Below are 25997 nucleotides of genomic sequence, written 5' to 3'. Positions count from 1 at the left end.
AGGTGAATTTGTTGGCATATTTCTCTTTGAAATATATAGAAGTGGTATGTCTTTTGTTGCAAAAAGCGTAGAAAGATTGGTTCGCTGTGCATCGAATATGTTTTTTTTGCATTCTTAGGCACTTTTATGACAGTCGCTTTTATCTGGTGATATATTCACTGATAAACGTGTATTAATTAATATACCTCATATTTATAGCGAGGTGCAGAAGATATTTACTGATGGATTATGTTTTATTTCATTTACACGGGTTCTTTCCGTGCAGTTAGAATAAAGTTATATTATAAACTAGCTGCACACCCAGCGTTGCTCGGGCTTTACACAGAGTTTTTTTAAAAATCAGACTTAGACAATGATGTTTCTCTTATTTTGATGGTCAAGTGTGCAAAATTTCATCAATCTCGGAATAAAACTATTGATTTGTATACAATTCAAATAAACGCCGACTGCCACAGCCGGTTGGCCTTTATATAAAAAGCTGAAGTGAACCCGGCGGTGGTTGGGGTTATTAATGGTTTGAAGTAAAGTTTTGGGGTTGTGGATTCTAGTACACTGGGTGTAGTTTCAAGGTGGAGATAATAATATTATCAATTATTGAAAAAGTTCATTTTGTAAGTAATTGATTCACTTGATCGTGCCATGTCTTCCTCCGGCGTCCCCGACTTCTTCTGCCATTCATTTAAACTCTCAACACTCCTTTCTTCGTTCATCCCACAGATATAGAAATTAATAGACGAGAAGATAATGGCGAGGGGTAAAATCAACTGTTGAAGAACGAAGGGAGTAAGGCTGACTGTGATTCGTCAATAAATCAATCTGACAGTAAATAGGCATCTCGCATTATAATATCACCATTTACTTATTAAAAGTAAAATCTGCTTTTGAATGAATAGACATTTTTACATGGGAGCGCAAATTACTCGCCACGTTATGAACTAATTTGCGAAGTCCAAATTCGGCAAAAAAAATCGGTTCTCTTTTCAGAGTCGAATATTTCGTTTAAGTATTTAGTTAAGACACTTTTATAAATGTTCATAATTTACTTCCCAGCAACCAACCAGCTTTGTGTTTCGCGTCCAGACGTTTCTCGATGTGATAGTATATGTTTCTAAAACTGATCTATATTATACGATGTGAATATGCTTAAAATAAAGTAAAATAATGCTTATATATGGAATGTAATACGACAATTGGGTTTATTCTCTTTTTCAAATCTATTTTTACATATTTTCATAGTACAAGTCAACATTTTGCCGTGTTATTTCGTAAAATGAACCGATGATGCCTCGACCATAGTTCGCACAAGAATGATGACGTCACGTTTTCAAATTTCACTTGAGGCCATACACGAGCACAGCCGGCTCCAATGGAACCGGTATGGGGAGTGGGGATAATATGCTTTTAATCACTTAGGGCAGGTCTACTAATATTCATATGTCTATGGTTCATCCGCTCCCTGTACCCAAACAATCTAAGCATACCTTTCAAAACAAAGGGCCCAATAGCCATCCCAATGCTAAGAACGACCACGGCGCAGCACCACTATTTGTATTTAGGTGTGAAATGGTACAGTATATTATTGTCCAAAAACAATATTAAGGTAACAGAAGAATTGAAATTTGAACAATTCAAAAAGAAAATTAACTACCTGAAATTGGATAATGATATATTGTACCCTTAATATACGCATACAATCTATACTATCTAGCATTTAAAAAAAACGTTGGCTTTTGTAATAATACTATGTTATAATATTATTATTTTTATAATACGATTATAATACTTTTGATAGTTATATTTGTAGTTAATTTGAAGATTGAATTATGTATATCGAATTATGTTTGTAGCTAATTTAAATATTGAATTATGTTAATTTTTTTATGTTTAGTTATTTTGTAGTTTTTTTAATAAGACTTTGAAAACTGTTCACACATCACATTTTAAACATTATTTTCTTTTTGTATATACAGAGTTTTCCAATAAGAGGTGTTATTTTGAATAGCCCGCTATTTTGGTAGATGTTACTTTTGAAGCTATATTTTTGACAAGTAGAAACTACGCCATTAATAAAAATGTAACAATACACGCTTCAACAACCCATTGAAATGATTAAAATTCACTTGAGTGAATCAAATGCAAATCATCTTGAGTGATAAGGCCCATTTCCACCTCGGTGGCTTCGTCAACAAGCAAAATTGGCGCATCTGGGGCTCGAAAAACCCAAGAGTTATTGTTGAAAAGCCTCTCTATCCTCAACGTGTGACTGTTTGGTGCGGTTTATGGTCCGGCGGAGTCATTAGACCTTACTTTTTCGAAAATGAGGCTGGAGCAACAGTTACGGTGAATGGATTGCGCCATCGAGAGATGATTAATGATTTTTTATGGCCGGAATTGGATGGTATTAATCTGGACAACGTTTACTTTCAACAAGAAGGCGCTACGTGCCACACAAGCAACGAAACCATTGATCTTTTACGATTGAATATCAAAATAACACCTCTTATTGGAAAACCCTGTACTTACTCCTCCCGTAAATACGAGCTCCTGGAGCTCACCTTATGGAGTAGAAGAAGAATCAGTATTTAAAAAAATTATTTTTCATACTGTTATAATTTGAAATCTTGTATTATTTTGTAATAAATAAATGAAAACATAAAAAACACGCCTTTACAACGAGCTGGCCTTTGAAATACACAGTTTAAAAGCTATATCAAGTTATTAAAAGCGCTGGAAAAAAAACTAACCTATAAACCAAACCTACGTTATCTATTCAATCTAGTTTTTGTTTCATCACTTTTAAAGGTGTGGTGAATTGTCATTTTGATGATTTTATCCGGTCACCCTTTGAAAAATGGTGTGTCAATTTTAGTAGTGTTTGCTTCCTACTGTTATTAAGTTTAGTCTACACTAGTGGGCGTTTAGAATATTTTATTTAAGAATATTTTATTTAATATATTTAAGAATATGTCTTGGGAAAGTTCGGTCAAGGTAGAAGAAGTCCACAAGGTGAGTTTCTGGTTGAATTCTTATTACAACACAACCTAACGCTCTTGAACAGTTTATATATGAAAAACCAAAAGAATAAGTGGACATGGATCTCCCCTGACGGCAACACCAAAAACGAAATTGACTACATAACATCAAACTATCCAAAAGCCTTCACGGATACGTCGGTTCTAACTAAATTCAACTTCGATACAGATCATCGAATGGTCAGAAGCAACATAAGAATAGAATTACCAAAGAAATCTAGAAAACATTTCGCTTCACTCACTACAAAACACCACAGCGATGAAAACTTAAAGGTAATAACACAATCTCTAATTAGATCAGCCGCAGAATTAACTACGAGTAACATTGATACTCATACAAAATATGGAAAGCTAGAAAATCTACTAACTAAAGTAAAAGCTGAGACTAGCAATAGAAACAAGTACAAGCTAAGTGACACAACGCTGCAACTTATAAAAGAAAGAAAAAATCTACTTACAAAACATCCTAAAAAAGAGAACATAAAAACTATAACGAAACTAAGTAAGGAAATCAGAGAGAACATCAGGAAAGATAGGAAGACCAAGAGGCTGCAAACATTGGAAAAGCATATAGTGAAAACAGGAGGAGTGAAAAAAGCGCTTAAAGAATTGAAGGAATCAAATAAGGTTTTGTAGCGCCCTTCGTGGCAGCAGGACGCGTCCTAACGCTTCCTCCAACCGCTTTTTGTGTTTTTTTAGTATTTTCAAGGGAAATGAGGCAACATCCCTTTGAAATTATTTTTAAAATCAATCCATCAACATTTGAACTTAAATAAAAATAAACTTAATAATTATTAGAACTTTATAATATGTGATTTGAGTGCAGTGTTTTAAAGTGAATATTCTGAAATTTGCTCAAAAATATCGGACTTTCGAAACGAACGGCGACCGGTAAATACACTCCAGATGTTTTCAACAAAATTCTCGGAAACTGGGCAAGCTTGGACACTGGTTTTTTACTAAGCCCAGGGCAATTTATTACCCAACCGTCGCTTTTTTTTATTGCGGACAGAATGCACCACTTCAACAATTACCAGGAACAGGATTACATGGAGATAAATGATGGACTTGCCAAACGTCACAGCGGTGCTGCCAGGGTCTCTTATCTATGTGAGGTGTCAGCGCTTTATTAGCAGCAGATACATACCTGGACGCTGTTGTTGGACGCGGTGGACTCTCTTACTGCAGCAGCTGGTCCAGTTCCTTCACCACTTAGGATTCTTGCTGCAGAGTCTCCATCTTCTATCTTCGTAGAACGTCACAGCGGTGCTGCCAAGGTCTGGTATCTGTGAGAGGATAGTGTGTCAGCGCTTTATTAGCAGCAGACACATACCTGGACGGATGACGAACCTCGTGCTGGCACTGTTGGTGGACGCGGTGGACTCTTTCGCTGCAGCAGCTGGACCAGTTTCTTCACCACCTGGGATTCTTGCTGCAGAGTCTCCATCTTCTATCTTCGTGTCACCTGTTCCTTTACTTCATTTTACTTAACTTAACTTCACTCTATTTTTGTAATATTTATATTTTCTGTAATACCTGCATCAACTGTAAAGCGCCCCTGAGGTGATATCTCACAAAAGCGGCGCTATACAAATTATCCAATAATAAATAAATAAATAAATAAATAAATAAGGAATGGATACCAAAACTAAACAAAAAGGGGACTACTTCTTCAAATAGAAATAACATCAACGAAATAGCCACAAAATTTTACCAGGACCTCTATTCAAGCCCAGACGACAAACAAAAATACGATCAGAAGACAAACGTCATTAAAGAGCAGAAAAACGTTATAACCGAACCAAAAATACTTTCCAAAGAAGTAGAAAAAGCCATATTCAGTCAGAAGATGGAAAAAGCTCCAGGCCCAGACAAAGTGACAAACGAACTTCTTAAAGGCACCCTAAAAGAACTACTGCCAATACTCACTTCAATATTCAACGAAATACTAACAACTGGTCTAATCCCTCCACAGTGGAAAACATCAAACATTATTCTTATATTTAAAAAGGACAAAAGGAAGATATAGGGAACTACAGACCTATAAGTTTGATGTCAAATATCTACAAAGTATTTTCCAAGGTTATCCTGGAAAGAATAAGTAAAAAGTTAGACGAAAACCAACCACGGGAGCAAGCCGGCTTCAGACAAAAATACTCTACCCTGGACCACATACACACAGTGAAACAAATAGTAGAAAAATATAACGAGTATAACAAGAAAATATACTATACATGGCATTCATCGATTACTCCAAAGCTTTCGACAGCATAAAACACACAGCTTTATGGGATAGTCTTAAACAGCAAGGGATACCTTTAATATACATCAATATTATAAAAAACATATACCTGAATTGCGAAGCGAGGATCCAACTAGAAACCTTGGGGAAAAAGTTCAAGATCAAGAGAGGAGTAAGACAGGGAGACCCTCTATCACCAAAATTATTCTCGGCTGCTCTAGAAAGTATCTTCCGCAAACTAGATTGGGAAAAATATGGTATCAACGTGCAAGGTGCAAAACTGAACCACCTAAGATTTGCAGACGATATAGTCCTATTCGAGGAAAACCCAATGCACCTAAATAAAATGATAGAATCACTAAACGAGGAAAGTGTGAAAGTCGGCTTATGCATGAACAAAGACAAAACAAAATTACTTACAAACTCTGATCCAGTAACTATAAAAATTGACAACCAACCACTCGAATATGTGTCAGAGTACATCTATCTTGGACAAATAATATCACACAAAGATCAAACCACTAAAGAAATCGAGCGAAGAGTAGCAAATGGATGGAAGAAATACTGGTCTTTGAAAGAAGTCTTGAAATCCAAGGAACTAAGTATGCAAATAAAAAGGAAAGTCTTCAACACGTGTATAATTCCAGTCATCACCTATGGATGCGAAACTTGGGCACTCACCAAACGCCAAAGAGAAAAGTTGGAACGCTGCCAGAGAGCCATGGAGAGAAGTTTGACAGGAATAAGAAAACAGGACAGAGTGAGATGTAGCAAAATAAGGGAGATAACTAATGTTGCCGATATAGTTACCCGAATAGACCAACAAAAATGGAGATGGACAGGTCATATGATCCGAGACCCACAAGAGAAATGGTGTAAAAATGTCACTGACTGGTATCCCAGAGATGGCAAGAGAAGTAGAGGACGTCAACACATGAGATAGGAAGACGACCTAAAACTCACGGCTGGACATCAATGGAGAAGAGTAGCGCGTGACAGGTCCCAATGGAAATTGTTAGAGGAGGCCTATGCCAAGAGGCAAACTGAGCTTCGGGATATATTATAACAAACAAAATATTTCTAATATTAATGTACCTAACAGAAGTTCAGAATAAAAGGCTTATTATTATTATTATTATAGTGGGCGTTTCAGTTTGTTTTTAAAAATAGCCGAAACTGTTTCGGTTTAACTATATAAACTGTTACTCGAAACCGTTTAAAAATAACGTAATAAATAGGAAAGTTGCGGCGGAAGCTTTTTAAAAGTTTCGCGCGAATTTTTCAAACAAATTGTGCTATAAAATCATTTGGAGCGGGTTTATTGCGGGCGAAGTTACACAAAATCCGCGCAACTGTCAAAAGCGTTTCGGAACAACACACTGCTACAACTTCACAGTATTCTACACACTGCAACATAGGTGAAGTTTGAACTCCTAGCTAAGCGTACGGGATGTTGTAATAATATGCTATTTTATAAAAATACATGTAGGTATACAGGGTGTATCGGCACGTACCCGACAAACTTTAACCAGCTATTCCTTAGCATATTTGGAGTAAAAAATCTTATGTGCACTTTGCTGTCCGGTAACGTTTTTTTTTAATAAAAAATTTATTATTCATATTTTCACCACATGTCACCACTGTTTTATCCTTTGATAAAGTTTGAAAACCCATCTGGCAAATATTTTATTCGAATTCCGTTGAATAATGCACGTGTGTACCTATATTGGCGCACGTTTACAGTCACAACGAAATAGCACGGCACCATTCGTCTCATTTTTAACTATTATTATTTAGTGTGTGCGAAAGAGCGAAGACGCTTTTTGACACACTTGCTTATAACAGCTGTTTAACACGAAACGCAATGCCAATGACAGTGATGTAGTGTGGAAATTTTATTTTTTTTTGTTTTTAATTGAAAAAAAAATGCTACCGGACAGCAAAGTGCCCATAACATTTTTTACTCCAAATGTGCTAAGGAATAGCTGGTTAAAGTTTGTCGGGTTAGTGCCGATACACCCTGTATAGATAAACGAATGAATATATTTCCCCCCAGGAACATGATGGTGCTCCGAGTGCACGGGGACGACATGATGTTCCGGGCCCCGCTACACCGGGCCCCGCCGCCAATGCGCGCCCCGCAGATCAACATGATGAAGGTTCACATCCCCTTCACCTTCAAGCTGCTGGACACTTCCAGGTCCACGTATGCTGGTGAGTCCATTCTATCTGATCTATGTGGTTACAGGACGAGACAGAACAGAGTGAAGAAATAGAAACATACAGGATTTCTGGTAGTTAAGTGCACTAACATGATGTAGAAGTAAAAAAGATTAAAAACTTTTAGAAATTCCATTTTTTCCCCCATAATTTTTATTCCCATGCAACAATTCACATTTTTTAAAACATTGAAATTCAAAAAGTTATTTTTTATTACTTATACTATCGCGTAGAATCATCTCCCAAAGTTAGTGCACTTTACCCCCAGATGCTTTAAAAGATGGTTTGAAAGGGAGATATGTAAATACAAATGTTAGATGGAGCGAGCTCATATTTAAAAAAAATCGATAATTAAGCGAAAATGGTGAAAATATTTAATAAAACACGATTCGTTTGAAATAGAGCAAAAAATTCTCGACAAATATTTTAGCTGTATTTAAAAAAAAGACAATATTACCAAAATGTCATAGCATAAAATAAAAATAAAACCTACACGTAACACACAAAACCAATATAAACACACATCACTCACAAACACGCAAGATTATATTTTAAATTATTATTTTCTCTTTAAATGTATTATGTAGATTATATTTTCATATTATAAAATGAAGGCCTCAGCACGGGCAAACCACCCAGTGAGGCCAACATTACTGGAAAACTTTGAAATGTAAAAAATATTGAACCAAATAAAAAATAAAAAATTTAAAAAAAGTTACACTCAGAATTTTTTCATGCCTATAACATATTAAATAACAGAAAAAAACGTTTTTTAATAATCTTCGGTGCTTACTTTGCGATTTTTTTCTATCAAGGGAATTTCATATAATTACCGTTTCGGCATAACAAATGTGTAGATATTATCTTCAAAAATATTTTTTTTTGTAATTTAAAAACTTAAAGTGTTAAAGAGAAATATATTATCGGTAGAAATTTGGAATGCGGGGGCTTAAATAAAAGCTAATTTAACTATCCCGCAGCCAAGTGGGGAAGTAATCTCCTTATATTATCTTAAATATTTGACATATCATTTTAGTATATTACGTATTCCTGCGCAAATACATAAGTTACCATTAATAATTGACTGAATAATTGGGATTTCTACAGTTTAAAAGCCCATAAGACAGAAAAATCATGGGGTCGTCGGAAGACCCACTTGCTTACAGACGTTTTGTTTAGCATCTTAGCCTGTCAAGAGTTAATATGACATATCTCGTGCTTCGTGGCAATAATGCAAAAGGTACGGCCTCCTGTTTAAATTACGCCATGGAATTAATGATATCCAATCCTTAATTCCGCTTTTATTTTATTATAAGAAAATACACAGACATGTCTAGGGAAATAATATTATTGGCTTAATTGATTTTGTTTACCTAGAGAAGGAAAACTATGCTGTGACCACAGACATAGGAATTAATAGACGAGAAGATAATGGCGAGGGGTAAAATCAACTGTTGAAGAACGAAGGGGGTAAGGCTGACTGTGATTCGTCAATAAATCAATCTGACAGTAAATAGGCATCTTGCATTATAATATCAGCATTTAGTTCTTAAAAGTAAAATCTGCTTTTGAATGAATAGACATTTTTACATGGGAGCGCAAATTACTCGCCACGTTATGAACTAATTTGCGAAGTCCAAATTCGGCAAAGTAAATTTCTTCTGTTTGCAGAGTCGTAGTTAGTTTCAGAGTATTTAGTTAAGACACTTTTACAAATGTTTCATAATTTACTTACCCCAGTAAACAACGATGAGCACACTTGAGAATCGCTACATTGTGATGTGATAGTATGTTTCTAAAACTGATCCATATAATACGGTGTGAATAAGCTTAAAATAAAGTAAAATAATGCTTACTTATGGAATGTAATACGACAATTGGGTTTATTCTCTTTTTCACATCTATTTTTACAAGTTTTCATATCACAAGTCAACATTTTGCCGTGTTATTTCGTAAAATGAACCGATGATGCCTCGACCATAGTTCGCACAAGAATGATGACGTCACGTTTTCAAATTTCACTTGAGGCCATACGCGAGCACAGCCGGCTCCAATGGAACCGGTACGGGGAGTGGGGATAATACGCTTTTAATCACTTAGGGCAGGTCTACTAATATTCATATGTCTATGGCTGTGACAGTTGTAAATGAAATGTCCATCAAACCTACTTACTAATGCTGAACGGGACGGTGCCGTATCACGTGGTACAAATGGACTGGCCGAAAGTTTTTATTACTGACGTGCACCCGGCGTTGCTGAGGGTTAACATTAGGAGATAGACATAATATGCCATCACGGACTTTTCTGTAGACCTTTTTAAGATATACAATTTCGTAGTACATTGTTTTGAAGTATCTTATATGGTTTAGCCAGCGTTAGCAATGTAAGCGCCGAAAATGTATATTTTTACGACAAATATAATATGCACGTATTACACGTATATACATAAACCTTCCGGAAGAAATTGTCCAAAGATATTAGAAGAACGAGATGTGCTATGCGCATTTCGTACTGAGTGGAATTGTTTTGCCGAGTGTCGCCGGTTTTGTTCACCAATACTACTGCACACCTTCGCTTGCGCTAAGGTATCCACACTAATACATAGAACAGATTTCTGTGCGTACACGTCCCGATACCGTTCAAAGTACCCTAATTAGGTAGTACTCCGGCTACGGTCCGGCGGCCAACATAGCATATCTCGTTCTTCTAATATCTTTGGTGAAAACCCTATCAAAATCCGTTGAGTAGTTTAGAAGCGCACAAACAGACAGACGCGGATAGCGACTTTATTTTATACTATTTAGAGATTTGACGACAAATTATTCATACAATTACAGTACAAACTTCTCTTTCTGACGCTCTTGACATCTGGGAAGATAATTATACAAAAATAATGATATTTAACGAGGAATTAAATGCATCAATTATTTCATAAATTTCATTCAACTGCACCATTCATATATTGTGTCAGGCTATATTGTGATAGAACATCTGTTCTGCTGTGTGGTATCTCGAACAAGTTGTGGCGACAACTACGGCTGAAGTTTTCAGGCAGCGTATAGCCATAGGAATGGGCTATCAATAGAGTTTACGTTTATTTAGTTAAATGATTAACGTAGCGAACCACTTAGGGTGACCTATTGTAGAGGTTTTGGTAATCCAATAAATGGTTCCCGGGGCGGCGGTACCCATACCCGCCTCCCATATTGAAATATACCCCATAGCAATAAACATAATCTGAAGGTATCTTGTGGAAAATGCTTGTATTTAACCGTTTAACTCCCTTTTTACACAATTTCGAAATAGCACGGTGCTACATCCCTAGGTATCTTACCAAATGTGCGTAAACGGGTTCATCTTCTAAAAGAAAATTAAGATACAATAAACAATAATGAATTTTCTTTTTTGCTTTCCTAAATCAATTTTTATACAAGTATATTTTTATCTCATACTTTTTTTACGCGGTGTTGCGTGGAGCGTATGCACCGTGTAAAAAGGGGTCCAGAGTAACTAATATTAGACATGCGTTAGACGATGTTACAAAATAACGCATTCGTTGGAGAATAAAATGTGGCGTGTTTAGAATCAATAGGATTTTACATTTTACTTGTACATGAAAATATAAGGGTTTCCCTTGCTTTTATAGAAAGGAATTAATCCGTGAACGTTCATCAATTTTCAATGCCTTTTTTTAATTCACTTTTATTTTCTACCAGCTGTACCCTGTGTTTCAGTTTCTGTGCAGGTGGAGAAACAATAGCGCATGTTGCTTTTACGTCCAACAGTTGGCGCTGTTTAAAAAAAACATGTGCTTACCTTTCACATGTGATATTTATATAATCTTAATATATAAAAATAAATTGTCACTCTGTTCGTACACGGTAATCTCCGAAACCGCCCAACCGGTTTCAATGAATTGATTTTGATTTTGTAAAGGTGTATGGTTGGTTCCAGCTTGAAATATGGGATAGTCTTGAACTTGGTAGGTGGCGCTGTTGCCTAAATCTAAAAAACAAAACAATTTTTTTTTCTTTCATATTTCTCATCTTAAAATACATACAACAAAAAATTTTAACTTCCCTACGTAGAAAGCTGTCTGTGGCAGGACAACGTCTTATATTATAAAATGCATTCCGAATGGTTGAGTTAAATTTGTTTCTAATCTTAAAATATCAAAATTTAAAAAACATATGGTTGTGCTCGCAAAACTTGAAAAGTAGTCGACCGATATAGCTGAAAATTTAAAATTAGTCGACCGATATAGCTGAAAATTTAAAAGTAGTCGACCGATGTAGCTGAAAATTTAAAAGTAGTCGACCGATGTAGCTGAAAATTTAAAAGTAGTCGACCGATATAGCTGAAATTTTAAAAGTAGTCGACTGATATAGCTGAAAATTTAAAAGTAGTCGACCGATGTAGCTGAAAATTTAAAAGTAGTCTACCGATATAGCTGAAAATTTATAAGTAGTGGACCGATATAGCTGAAATTTTAAAAGTAGTCGACTGATATAGCTGAAAATTTAAAAGTAGTCGACCGATGTAGCTTAAAATTTAAAAGTAGTCGACCGATATAGCTGAAAATAAAAGTTTGTTGTTAGTGCCAGGAGTATTTAGAGATGTTTAAATAGTAGAAAAAATTGAGGTCACCTGAGAAAACTTCACTCAATATCTTTGCATCGTAATGATATTGTAAAATTGTTGTATTAAGTATGTTATATTGGGCTAAGCTCAATAGTTCTTGGTATACGATAAGTGACTGCTACACCAAAACTAAACGCAAAAAACCATCTTAAATTACAATGCATTACAAGACCTTAAAGTATTGTAGTTGGCAACACGATATCACACATATACATACATAAGCATACACGTTACCACAATCTTTATACATCTGCCCTGATGATGGACACTTTAGTGCTGTCCGAAACTTTGGATAAAGAAGCAGGTCGCGCAGCACGGCATAATACCCCAAAATATATCACTATGATACTTTTAGCCGTAAAATCTTTCATCATGTCTATCATTTACCAAGTATAAAAATAGTCTTGTTCATAGGAGTGTTTATTTTATAAAATAATTATTATTCTAATGTTGAAATTTCGTTATAAACAAATACAGGAAATTCAATTAAAATGGGGCAATTGCTATATTATTATAATTTCGAGTAGAAGTTCTAGAACTTTGAACCTATTTGACAATAAGTAGTTTATTTTATTAGCATTTGTAAAGACGGGTTTCCGCAATTTCTAAGTAATAACACGAGTCCACAGGTCTTTGTTGAGAAATATTGGGAAATAAGTCACTGACCATAGTTCGATGCAAACCGTTTCTACCAGCAGAGCTGTACGCAATATCAATCTAGATTCCTGTTTTTCACTTTACCTATTCCCTTCCCACTTCGGTTTTTAAGCGAATTACCAATAATTTTCAGAGATTCTTAATAAATTAGCAATATTCATTTTTCTTCGTTTATGAAACCTAGTATTTCTTTCTTCACTGTTCATGGTTTTATATCACTTTTTAAAGGTATGTCGAATTGTAATTTTGATGAGTTATCCGGTAACCGGGAAAATATATACAGGGTGTATCGGCACGTACCCGACAAACTTTAACCAGCTATTCCTCAGCACATTTGGAGTAAAAAATGTTATGGGCGCTTTGCTGTCCGGTAACATTTTTTTTCCATCAAAAAGAAAAAATAAATAAAAAATTCACACTCCGTCACTGTCATTTGCATTGTTTCTCGTGTTCAACAGCTGTTATTAGTAAGTGTGTCAAAAAGTGTCCTCGCTCTTTCGTACACACAAAATAATAATAGTTAAAAATGAGACGAATGGTGCCGTGCCATTTCGTTGTGATTGTAAAAGCGCGCCAACGTAGGTACGTACGTACATTATTCAACGAAACTCGAACAAAATATTGCCAGATGGGTTTTCAAACTTTGACAAAGGATAAAACATTGGTGACATGTGGTGAAAATATGAATACTAAATTTTTTATTAAAAAAATGTTACCGGACAGCAAAGTGCCAATAACATTTTTTACTCCAAATGTGCCAAGGAATAGCTGGTTAAAGTTTGTCGTGTACGTGCCGATACACCCTGTATTACGCATGTCGCTCGACGTGCCTACCAAGGAATATATCTAGGCCACGCACTATGGTCCCCTTTGAGAAAACTAGCTAGACAAAAAGATTTCAACGATGTTTTTATTTATGTACAAAAATATTCTCACAACAATGGAAAATGTCCATAGTATTATGTTCACATTGATAAAAAATTTAAAACAATACGCGCGATACGTGGCAACATTGTAAACACGACACTTTGGATGTGCCAATCGTTCGCCCAGCGTTCGGTCGCTTTCGGGTGTGCACCCTGTTCGATCGTTAGTGTTGTTATTTGAAATCGGAGAGAAATTACGCAAAGACAGAAATTGAATTCTATAGTATGTTCTTTCAAATTAATTTAATTATTTTATAATTTGCCTATTCAACATTACTTTAATTATTAATTAAAAATCGTGAAAAAAGTGTCAATATTTACAATTATTTACCAAAGTTTAATTAAACTTTCAAAATCGTGTACCGATTTGTACCACCAAACGAAACTAGTTTCATATAAAACCATTCTTTATGTATAATATCTTATAAATTGTTTTTGCTCAAACTTGCTCTTTTGTAATTTACAGAGCCTGTACCTACAATCTATCGTTTGGATATTTTGGAGATTCTAGAAGTAAAGGGCACCTCAAAGTTGAATTGTGCTGCAATAAGGCAGTGTGTTTATGAACATATAAAATATTTATTGAAGAAAAACAGTTTTAAAAGTCTCGTGGATAGTTTACTTAAGAAAAAAATCGCTTTGTTTCTATTAATATTTCATAGAAAATGGTTTGAAGTCAGAAGAAGTACTTTAAAATTGATGTTTAAACACGTAAAATGGCTTAACACAGTTTTTATTCTTCATGTAGTGACGCGTGACGAAGGACTACGCGGTATACCAGAAAAAGAATTTGGTTTATGCTCGTCAAAAAGCAAAACAAGAAAATATTTTAATATTTGAAACTGTTATTTCGTGGTGGAATTCCATTATAAATATATATAAAGAACACAATTTTAAACTTTTTTCCACTTGTTTTTATTTGACCGTGACCGGTTTCAGCCTGTTAGGGCCATCTTCAGACTGGCTGAAACCGGTCACGGTCAAATAAAAACAAGTGGAAAAAAGTTTAAAATTGTGTTCTTTATAATATATATTTAAAAAAAAAAATAAATGTCTTCTGAACTTTCGAAGTCCACAAGAACTATCTCATGCTACTCAAATCAGCTTGAGGTGACGTGGAAAACGGGATGCTGACAAAATATTCAGAATCGATAATAAACTTCGGTTCCAGCGAAGAAAATACAGAAGTCTGTTAACAAAGCCACTGTTGGAACATTAGCATTCAATAAGAGTGATGATAGCGACTCGGCCAGTAGTTCATTAACAAAAAATGTCATTTGGTTTTGTTCTTATATTATGTTAAAAAATATTTTTAACTAATAACTTTAAATAAGTACTTCGTTATAACGTAACCGAACCATTATACCATACGCATTTTATTAGTAATTAATTTTGTTTTAAAAATTCCGTAACAATAGCTAAAATAAATGTATATTTTTTTAAGTATTTTTTTTATTACATTGTGACCCTTTTGCGTCAAATGACATGAAAAAATATTTTTGTCTAGCTAGATCGGGATTTGGGACCACTGTGCCACGCCCACATTGTAATATATATTATATTACCTATCTGTTTCGGCTAAGAACATTGTATGGCGAGCGATATCGTGAGATGTGGCTTACCATAACATAAATATAATATATTGCATCCACCGTGTGCAACGAGCTTTATGTTCGCAATTCTGAACGGGTAGAAGCGCGGCATGTATCCACCGATTTGAAAGAAAACTGACGTCGTCAGTTTAGTAAATTGAGCTAACTTCAGCCACTGGGAAACATCCACAACTCACTTACATCTCTTATCACTGTTGTATTTGGTTGATTTTTTTTAAACTGTTTTATTTTTCATCGAATCGTTAAAAATAACACTGACAAGCCATCAGAAAACAAGTCGTAAATTAGAAATTTTCTCAAGCACATATTTTATAATAATTATTTGCCATAAACGGTTCTAAAAACAATCCTCAGTCATAGTTCACGTAAAACCAATAAAATTGTGTAATATTAACTCGAGTTTTTTTTCGTCTCGTTTTCCCATTCAATAGTATTGAAAGTGAACGTCGAATGTATAGCTGTATTATGTATGTTAAAAAAAAACCGACTCGTTTTTATTTCACTGTGACCTGTATTTTGTCATCATTGCGTCACGACTTTTTGTGACTTGAGAAATGGCATTCTTGACGAGTATGGTTTGAGATTTCGCTAAATGGATACGATATTTTTTTAATGTATCTGAACAATCTTAGTATTAAAAGAATATAATACACCATCTGATCATTCATTTGGGTTTTTCCTTCCTTCCTCCTCACTCATTCAGCCTCACGACAAATCCCTTGGAAATGCCAGTTCCGTTGGCTCCGGGCAGTTGAGTCTTTTGTACGGTATTCACATTTTAAAAAATCCACCACCTTGTAAGATTTTTTTGTACTTTAAAAAGAGCATTTTTTATTAGTATTTTTTTGTTACATTTAATATGATTTTTTAACGAAATTAAACACCGAAATCCACATTAAAACAGCATAATAACCCAACAATTAATTACGATAATATTTTTAGCCGTGAAAATCTCTAAACATTTCCAAATTTATAGTAGTATGGCTAACCCACTTGCGCTATACTCTCATTGCTTGGCCTATTTCAGCATATCCCATTGAAAAATTGAGCGTGTGCGAACGATATGCTGAAATAGGCCACGCCATAAAGAGTATGCGTCATCTGATACAGTCAAAGTTTTGTTTTACAAGTATTAATTTGTGCTTTTACTAATTGGAAGGTGAGTTTTGTTCAATTTCTATTTTATATTCTATTTTTATATATTTTCCTGACCGGTCAGTGGCTGAGTGGGCATCACGTTTGGATCCCACCCAGGCGTGGTGTGTTCAATTCCTCGGCTGGCTAAGTCCTCCATCACAACACGGGCAACATTTTCCGCTTGCTGTGGTGGTAGTAGGAGATTTTCAAATATTGTCGGGTTATTCGTAACCTGGGAATATCTATCTTTCTTTAAAAAAATGTTCGAAAATTTCAACGTTTTTTTTTTTCAAAATAACAGAGGGCGCCACTTCCGTTTACAATAATCCTAAACTGTGCAGTCATTAACATAATAATACTATCAGATTGAATCATACTTAAAAGAACGTCATATAAGAAAGTGTTGCCTAGTTCCCAGTTCTCAAGATGCTACTTCGCATTTTCCCGGTACATAAGGCTTTATTAATTTCCACATAGTTCGCTTCGATTGGGTAACTATTTACAATTACGTATATATCACGCATTACATATATTTTTATTGCTCTCTGGTGGTTTCAAATAATTTCATTAGATCCGTGTTGGGACTATAATATTATTTTGAACCACGTGCCATGTACTTGAAAATACTTTAAATGTTTGCATCTTCAATTACATCGTCAGTATTATGATGTAAGTACTTTCACATTATCACCTATCACCATCTACCTTTTCAATGCAAATTATTTGATTGAACTAACAAATAAAGTGTGTTTCAACAGCGAATCTTGCAATACCTTTATTTTTAAGACTTTTTAGCTAGACCGAATTTCTCTATTTTTTTGTGAACTGCGCAAAAGTCCCAACTGCTCCCATCCGTCTGGATCCAGTGAGATTAAGTTGAAGGTAGAGGAGTACCTGGCTATTCAAATCTGGTCACCAAACACAGCCATTTCAAGCAACGTTTCAGTTCCGAATGATGGTCTTACACTAAGGTGATACTAACAGTATCTTTCACTCTGGAACGTGTCGCAAATGTACTTTATATAGGGTTTTCCAATAAGAGGTGTTATTTTGATATTCAATCGTAAAAGTTCAATGGTTTTGTTGCTTGTGTGGCAAGTAGCGCCTTCTTGTTGAAAGTAAATGTTGTCCAGATCAATACCATCCAATTCCGGCCATAAAAAATCATTAATCATCTCTCGATAGCGCAATCCATTCACCGTAACTGTTGCTCCAGCCTCATTTTCGAAAAAAATTAAGGTCCAATGACTCCGCCGGACCATAAACCGCACCAAACAGTCACACGTTGAGGATAGAGAGGCTTTTCAACAATAACTCATGGGTTTTCCGAGCCCCAGATGCGACAATTTTGCTTTTTGACGAAGCCACCGAGGTGGAAATGGGCCTTATCATTCAAGATGATTTGCATTTGATTCACTCAAGTGAATTTTAATAATTTCAATGCTTTGTTGAAGCGTGTATCGTTCCATTTTTATTAATGGCGTAGTTTCTACTTGTCAAATGTCAGAAAATGACAGCTTCAAAAGTAACATATAACGAAATAGCGGGCTATTCAAAATAACACCTCTTATTGGAAAACCCTGTATTATTTTAAATGGGAATTTTGTGGTAAAACACAAATTAAATTCAAGCTGAAATATTAAATTGCGACCAAAATATCAACTCTATTTTTAATTACATCTATTTGAATTTCAATTTTGTTTTCGGGAAGGAATGAATCGGTCTACTTGGCAGATACTCTCTTTGTCGATGATAATGCATTCTATCAACTTTTGGTTGCTATCACGAACAAACACGCGGACATGAACCCGTAACATTACAGCAGTTAATATACGAAACACACATTCGTGTTTTACTGATATTTTATTACGAAATCTGTCAATTCACTCGTTGATGGCCTGCAGTCCCGTTTTCAACCGGAATAAGAATAATTTGAAAAGATTTCTAATAACTTAGCAATATTTTATATCAGTTAGTATTCTCCGTGCAGATGTGTTTTTTAAAACATTTTCTAGAGAATTGCATATCATTTCTTTTCCAATTCGGCAAATGTAAAGAGAATAAAAATATCATATATTTTTAGGAGCTTAAAAACTTCAAGGGAAGGATGTTAAATTCTCGCTACGAGAATAGATAATGAGGTGATTTCCCATATACAGTGTGTCCGGGGGTAAAGTGCACTAACTTCGGGAAGTGATTCTACATGATAGTAGAAGTAAAAAAGACAAATAACTGTTTTCGAAATTCCAAATTTTTGTTCCCCATACTAAAATATTTTTCCATCGAATGATATTTCTTTTCCATACTAATAATTCAACTTTTTAACCTATTACTACCAAATAAAATGGAAAAAAGTCATTTATCTTTGCTAATTGTAAAATCACATTATAAAATCACCCCCGAAGCCAGTGCACTTCTTTCTTTGTTTTTGCTTTATTCAGTGTTTTTTGGGGTTTCTACACTTTTTGGGTATGTTAAAACCACCAAGCACATGCTCGTGTTGTGGTGGTTTATTATATACACACTACGTTAAAATAATAAATCAAGGATGAAATATAGAAGATATTAAAATAAGTATAAAAAGTATACAATTGAAAAGAAAATAAGGAGTATATAGTTTAAGATAATATATGTAGTATACAATTTAAAATATATATAAATTCAGCTAACGAAATCAATGTACCAATAAGAGAAAAATGAACTGTTGATATTTTACCGGACACCCTGTATAAAGGCTAAATAAATAAATTGCTTACCTCAGATTAATACAAAACTGCTACAATACTAGCTTCTAGCAACGTTGCTTTAAGGAGAAAACTAAGATAAGGAGAAACCGCATTTTTAAAGATTAAAGTTAAGTGGCTGCTACTATCAAAGTAAGCTCTTATTTAAAATCTCAGGAATGACCTCTGCGTGCTGTTGATAATAAAATACACCGTTCAATGACCTGTCTGTGTTACTCGTGTCTCGTGTAACGAGTAACGACTGGTATAAGTAAAAAGGTGTGCCTCATCGGTATCAACATAACTCGACTTATTGTTATTGTAAGCAGTGCCGTATTATGGCAGGGGCAAACTAGGCAGCTGTCTGGGGCGGCACACTTCTAGTGGCCGCGTGTTGTCCTATTTATATTTTGTCAGAGTTTAAAAAAAAAAACCTCTCTGGGTAGGAATTAAAATCACTACAGATTAAAATAGTGTATTTAATTTGTACATAAAACAAATTCTGTGGTTTATTTTTTATACAACTATTTAATAGGTAACACATGTCTGTTTTGATTTTATGTAATTGAATAATAATTATTTATTGAAGACAATATTAGCGATTCCTAAACGAAAATCTGAAACAGAAAAAGATACAGTCACATCTAGGACTCGAACCCAGGAATGATGAACCCAGGATTTTGAATAATAATTGCAAAAAGTTTGTGAACTTATTAAATTCTGTTTTCAATGTTATATTGTGACTGTTTCATAAATAGTCCGCGAATTTCAGGAGTAAATGACAGAAGTGTTTTAAAAATAAAGTGGAATTTAAAATATCCCAGCCACACACACCCCTGTCTTAATTATATTTTAATACGCAGTGTTACAAGTATACATATTCATAAATATATTTTATTTGTTTACGCCCTTTGGATTTTTACATAAAACTAATCTTAATTACATTTGTGTATTAAAATTCACATAACAATAATACAAATAATAATACATTTATCCCCAGCTATTTGGGATGTGCAATTCAATTTATACTGAAGCAAACAATAGAATAAAAAAAATAAGATAGAACAAAATGAATTAACATGATACTCGTACAACAAATACAAAGAAAAGAGAACAAATATGGATTTCTGTAAATAGTAAAAATAAAATCTATTAAAAATCAAAACCGTTTGAAATTTTTTTTCAAACTTCTGGTTAAAATTTAAATTTTCTACTTTACTATTAAATATGATATTTCAACACGTTTTAGCCCTGGTCAGATCGGCTGATTACAGCCCTGATTTTTGCCGTCCAGATTTGATGCTGACTAATATCAGATATCTGTGACAACAATGTTAGTGACCTTCGTCAGTCAGAAAAACACATCAATGTACCCCCGTACGATATGAAAGTTATTTCATTTTCTTTTATTGTGAAATTATCGGGTTAATTTAATTAGGGTGTGCCGTGAAAAGGATTTTTCTTTTTTTTACCATCTCTAAGATCAAAAGTTTTGTTTTGTATTTTTTAACCGAAAACTTCCCCAAATATTCATTTCCAAACTTCCTTATCCACTTAAAAAACAATCCTTCTGAAAATAGGTGGTTCTGGAAAATTCGTAGATTCTGGAAAATTGCAATAAGCCGCTGCTCGCAATACAGAATTAACTTTCTACGATGCTCGGTTTATCACTGAAAAACACAGTACCTAGTAACATTTCTCATTCAACTGCCTACGCTTGAGATTCCAACGTAAATATTGTTTGAATGGTCAAGAAGATCAAATAGGGGAAAAACATAGGGCCAAAATTTGATTCCTGTGGTACTCCAGAAGTTACGTTTGATTTGATGAAAGTGTTATTATGATTAATCTAATATTATTTCTCAGTGGTAGGTTTCCCACAAAAATAACGATCACGTTTAGATAATTGTTAGAACGACGCTGGTGTTAGTAACGCAAAAAAACATTATCATAATTTGCATTCCTGTTCTATGCTCATTTTGCAAATAAGGAAACTAATCCACTAGCTGTTACTTAACTTAATACTTATGGCTTATGTTGTAATGTTTTTTCTACAGCTGCATTAATTATTCGGCCATTTGCATAAGGAATAATGATACGATGACACTATTTAAAATTATTTACTTGGAAAGCTGCCGCACCAGGAAGCGACGTGTTACACTGTCCTTGAATTCGCTTTGTGGCGAATATAAATTTGCAAATTCAATGTTTGTTAATCCGTCATTATTGAAGGTTAAACCTCATTCATTCATCTTAATTTTAAAGAAATTGTTTTTCAAAGCACGTTGTCTTCTTGCCTATCAGACCGCCATTTTGACTACTCCCAGTATGCGATCCCAGAAGACCGAGACCTTCGGTCGATTCCAGTGTACCGAGACCGATTTGTTTGGCGGTCCGTCCTCTCTGCTTACCCCTGCGGGGAAAATGCGTGGTGGTTAGTTAATTAGTTAGTTCAATTTGGACGCTTTAGGTAATATTTTGTATAAAAAAATTAATAAATTTTAAAAACTGATTTGTTAATTTATTTTTAACAGACAGCGGCAGTTTTTTTCGTCATTTCGACTTGTAAATCTAACATCAATCCTTATTGTTAAGTTCACCTGCCTTTCTCCGGTCATACGCCAAAAAAAACATATTATGAAACTCGATAATGAACGAGAATAACAAGACACAAAATTCTAGAATATAGAGGTTATTTTTAAGTTTTCTGGGCTAGGCCAAATAGTTAATTTTGGATTATTTTAAATGTCAACAAAATTGTCACGTCTTCACGAAAACATTGTATTTCCTGGCTGTCCAACAAATGAACCAATCCAATATATGAAACAATCCAATAAATGGACCAATCCAATAGATGAACCAATCCAATAAACGAACCAATCCAATAGATGAATTAATACAATTAATGAACCAATCCAATAGATGAACCAATCCAATAGATGAATTAGTCCAATAAATGAACCAATCGAATAGATGAACCATACCAATAAATGAACCAATCCAATAAATGAACCAATCCAATAGATAAATTAATCCAATAAATGAACCAATCCAATAGATGAATAAATCCAATAAATGAACCAATCCAATAGATGAACCAATCCAATAGATGAATAAGTCCAATAAATGAACCAATCCAATAAATGAACCAATCCAATAAATGAACCAATCCAATAAATGAACCAATCCAATAGATGAATTAATCCAATAGATGAACCAATCCAATAAATTAACTAATCCAATAAATGAACGATGTTTACCATATTTTTTGCAACCTTTTTAAATAATTCAAATTTAATGTTGACTTTTCAATTGCTCAGCATTGCAGTAAGAATAAATTAACTAGATGATCAGTTGAAATTATCGTCTGTGACCAGTCACTGTTTCACAATTTAATAAAGTTTACGAATTTTTAGCCATTAAGAAGAAGATATATAAATAAATTTATTTTTTATTTTTAATAATATGTTTACATGGTACATAATTCATTTTACATCTTGGGTCTTTTTACTACTCTTCCATTGAAAGCATTTGCTTGTTAATATTATTAATACCGATATATATACCGATAGAAGTGTATACGGGCACACCGTCATAACAAGCGAAAAATGTTGCTCGTGCAATGATGGGGAACCAGCGGAGGGTATCTGGTTAAAAACCGTTTCTAAATCGGTGGTCCGCAGAACACTAGTGCTCTGCGGGCTTGTTGCAAGTGCTCCGCCACCAATGTATAATAATATTATAACGAATATAACAACTAAGAAACTTCAAAGACTTACCAATTTAGATGCAGATTGGAAAGTAGTTATGTATTGAATATTAGACCTAATATCGCTGAAATCTGCATAAAAGACTTAACTTTTTTTTTATAAAAGTTGTGTTTGTATGCAGTGTTGCTATGTCATCAGCTCCAAAAAAGTGCTCTCCCAGGATGAATAGAATTTTGATTTTTTCGGGTGTCATATAGCTAGATTTACTTAAAAAATCGAGTTAGCTCAACTTTGAAATCAACACTGTCAAAGTGCTCCCTGACTTCAAAAAGTTTAAGAACCACCTAATGTATCTATCCACATGAATATTTTAACCGAACTACGTATTTCAAAGCTCCTTAGCTGATTATGTAATCACATTTTGAATTGGAAGTAATTGGGAAGGTCTAGAAAATTCTGACCGAAAAAGTTGTGCATCATTCGTGACGATACAGCACATTTTAAATATAAAATTAGGGTAAGCCTAAATGTTCAGATCTGATCACTTATCGAACCTCTAATTAATTTTAAGCAACGTTTCCCTTTTGAATTGTAAAGAATCCTCCACTCGTAGAATTTAGTTTAATTTATTTATCAATTTGTTCTCAGGCAACGGGGCAACTATTATTTATCGCTGTGTTGTAATTGTAGTAACATTTAACCTTCTGTCGAGCGCACCTCTGGCCCACGTGAGTTCAGACGCAATGTGCCTGGCAGATACTAGTTTGAAAATGGCCGTTCTCGTTCTCAACCACCTATATTCATCTCAGTTCAACTGACCTTCAAAGGGATATTAATGTATACCAATAAAACGAGTTTTAAATTTTACACAACTGGTAAACTTTACATAACTGTTCTTTATCAGAATTTTACAATTTAAAACATGTTTATTAGTAAAGCTCTAAGAGAATACATGAAATTTGATTAAAAAAAGTTAACTGTCTTAATAATAAGTAGTATTATAGTTTACGTAGTAAATCAAAAAGTAATCATTCTTTCACTAAACGTAAACGTCTCCAAATATTAAAATTACTTAATAAACACATATTGTAATACTAACCTAAAAGGCCCTGGGCGGAGCTATTCAAGAACAACTTGAAGTTGCGAGGTGAGGGGAAAGATAAATGAAAAATCTCAAAACCTACTTAATTTTTTTTATGACATCTCATTCCATTTTTTCATACATATCATTTCCTAGATTTGTCTTCAATGCCATTTATACAAAATCGCACTAATGTTCTCAGGGCTTTTAGGTTCATGTATTGTAAGGGACTTCAATGTTTCTAGAATCAGAATCAGTAATCTTTGTGATGGAATTATTAAGAAAATACGTGCCTCTAAAAATATGACAAAATCGGAGAGAAAATGGACGTCACATACTACCCTCCATGTTGTTAGATATGAGGGAAACATATGATAACTGGATTAGGGGGTTTGATGCGCCTCCTGAGGGCGGGATCTTCTCTGGCGAGGAGGAGGTAATAAAAGATCTCGGCTTGTGCCTGTCAGATCAGGTGCGCCCAGTGGAGGGTTAAATAAACTAACTAAGTAGGCCGAACCGTACCTAATGCTTTTAACCGGTCCAGGTTGGTGAACTCGAACTTAGGTACTATTATTGCATCTTGATTTTTGGAAGTGGAAACTAGAAATAACAGTTTGAACGTCCACCTATCATTAGTTATTGTTATTAGTATATCAGTTATTTTTTAATATGTTTCTTTTTCCTGCTTTTACATTTCGTGATTTTTTTTAGGAATCTACTTTATTTGTGGTCACGTAAGTCATACCCAGGTTAATTTACATACTATTCTTTTTTTTAAATTTTAATTGTAATAAATTTTTTCGAACGTAACGACTGTGCTATGGTACTATTTATTTAAAATTACGACTTCGATTCTTGATCGCACACATTTTTGGTTTTATGTATGTAAAAATATTCAGTTTATTAGGATTAGTATTGAAGTTTATAAATCTAATCGTAATATTATTTAATCACTGAAAATCGACTACGAATCCGGGGGTCGCGAATTTAAATCAAGGCGTGCCCAAGTACATTATTAATTTAATAAATTTGTGTTATTATAATATACCATATATTATAATATACAGCATATTTGCGATACGTTCCAGAATGGATGATACTCTCAGTAGCGCCCTGGTGAAAGAACACCTTTCAGAATTGAAAAGTTGCTTGAAATGGCTTTAGCCGTGTTTTGTGATCAAATTTGAATGGTTATGTATTTCTCTCCACCTTCCTCTTTCTCATCTCCTTCTATTCCTCATTACCTTCAGCCTCAATTATTTATCACAGCCTCTCCTAAATTGGGGATGCTAGTCTCACTGGCTACAGACGGTTGTGAGCAGTTCTTGTGTGCGGTATTGTGATTTTTTTTCCCTTTGGCTTTGCGCTCATCAAATCTTGAGTCGAGAGCCACTGAGCTTACAATTCTGCTACATACTGATAAAAATGATCCTGTTAAAAAAGAAACAGCATGCGAACTTCCCGATAAAATATTAGTCATTCAGAATATATCTAGAACACGTGTTATTTTCCTAATAGATAGCATGATGGAATGATACAATGTAGATATGCCAGTATCAATGGTATGTCAGTATTTGTATGAACACGTGTTCCACCGTTCTCACAAAGCATTTGCTTTTGAATGATACTTTGTTGGGAACTCCTTTTAATTCATCCCTTGTAGGCCCGCAATCCCATTTTTAATTTGACCAGATTTTTAATAAATATACAGTATTTTGTGCCAGTAAGTTTTCTCTGTGCAGAAGTTGTCTAATTTGCATTGGCAAATTTAGTTAATGCACGGAGAAAAATGAGTATTACTTCCGATGTCAGAACACGCGCGTTTGCCTTGATAATAAATATATCATGACGAAATGCGAAAATATTAGAATTTTCGTGAACACGTATTTCGGCATCGTGATTTAGTAAAAGTTTATCTGGAAATCAGTTAATTCATTAATTAGGGCCTGCAATATCATTTTAACCGGATAACCAATAATCGAAGAGATTCTTAACCCTTAAATGCATACTGTTGC

The 25997-nt window shown here is 34.4% G+C and overlaps 1 protein-coding gene across 1 annotated transcript in view; it reads left to right on the top strand.

Annotated features, from left to right (window-relative positions):
* The window catches only part of LOC149416550 (cell growth regulator with RING finger domain protein 1-like), a 110783-nt gene that overhangs the window by 36419 nt on the left and 48367 nt on the right, over positions 1-25997 (top strand). The window contains exon 2 of the mRNA XM_089640811.1: positions 7331-7488. Within this exon, the coding sequence (XP_089496937.1) occupies positions 7331-7488 (158 nt within the window). The remainder of the gene's footprint in view (positions 1-7330; positions 7489-25997) is intronic.

Source organism: Hesperophylax consimilis, chromosome 16, assembly GCF_061612785.1.
Source record: "Hesperophylax consimilis isolate HC1 chromosome 16, BYU_Hcon_1.0, whole genome shotgun sequence".
Lineage (NCBI taxonomy): Eukaryota > Metazoa > Arthropoda > Insecta > Trichoptera > Limnephilidae > Hesperophylax > Hesperophylax consimilis.
This window is presented reverse-complemented; position numbering and strand designations above follow the sequence as displayed.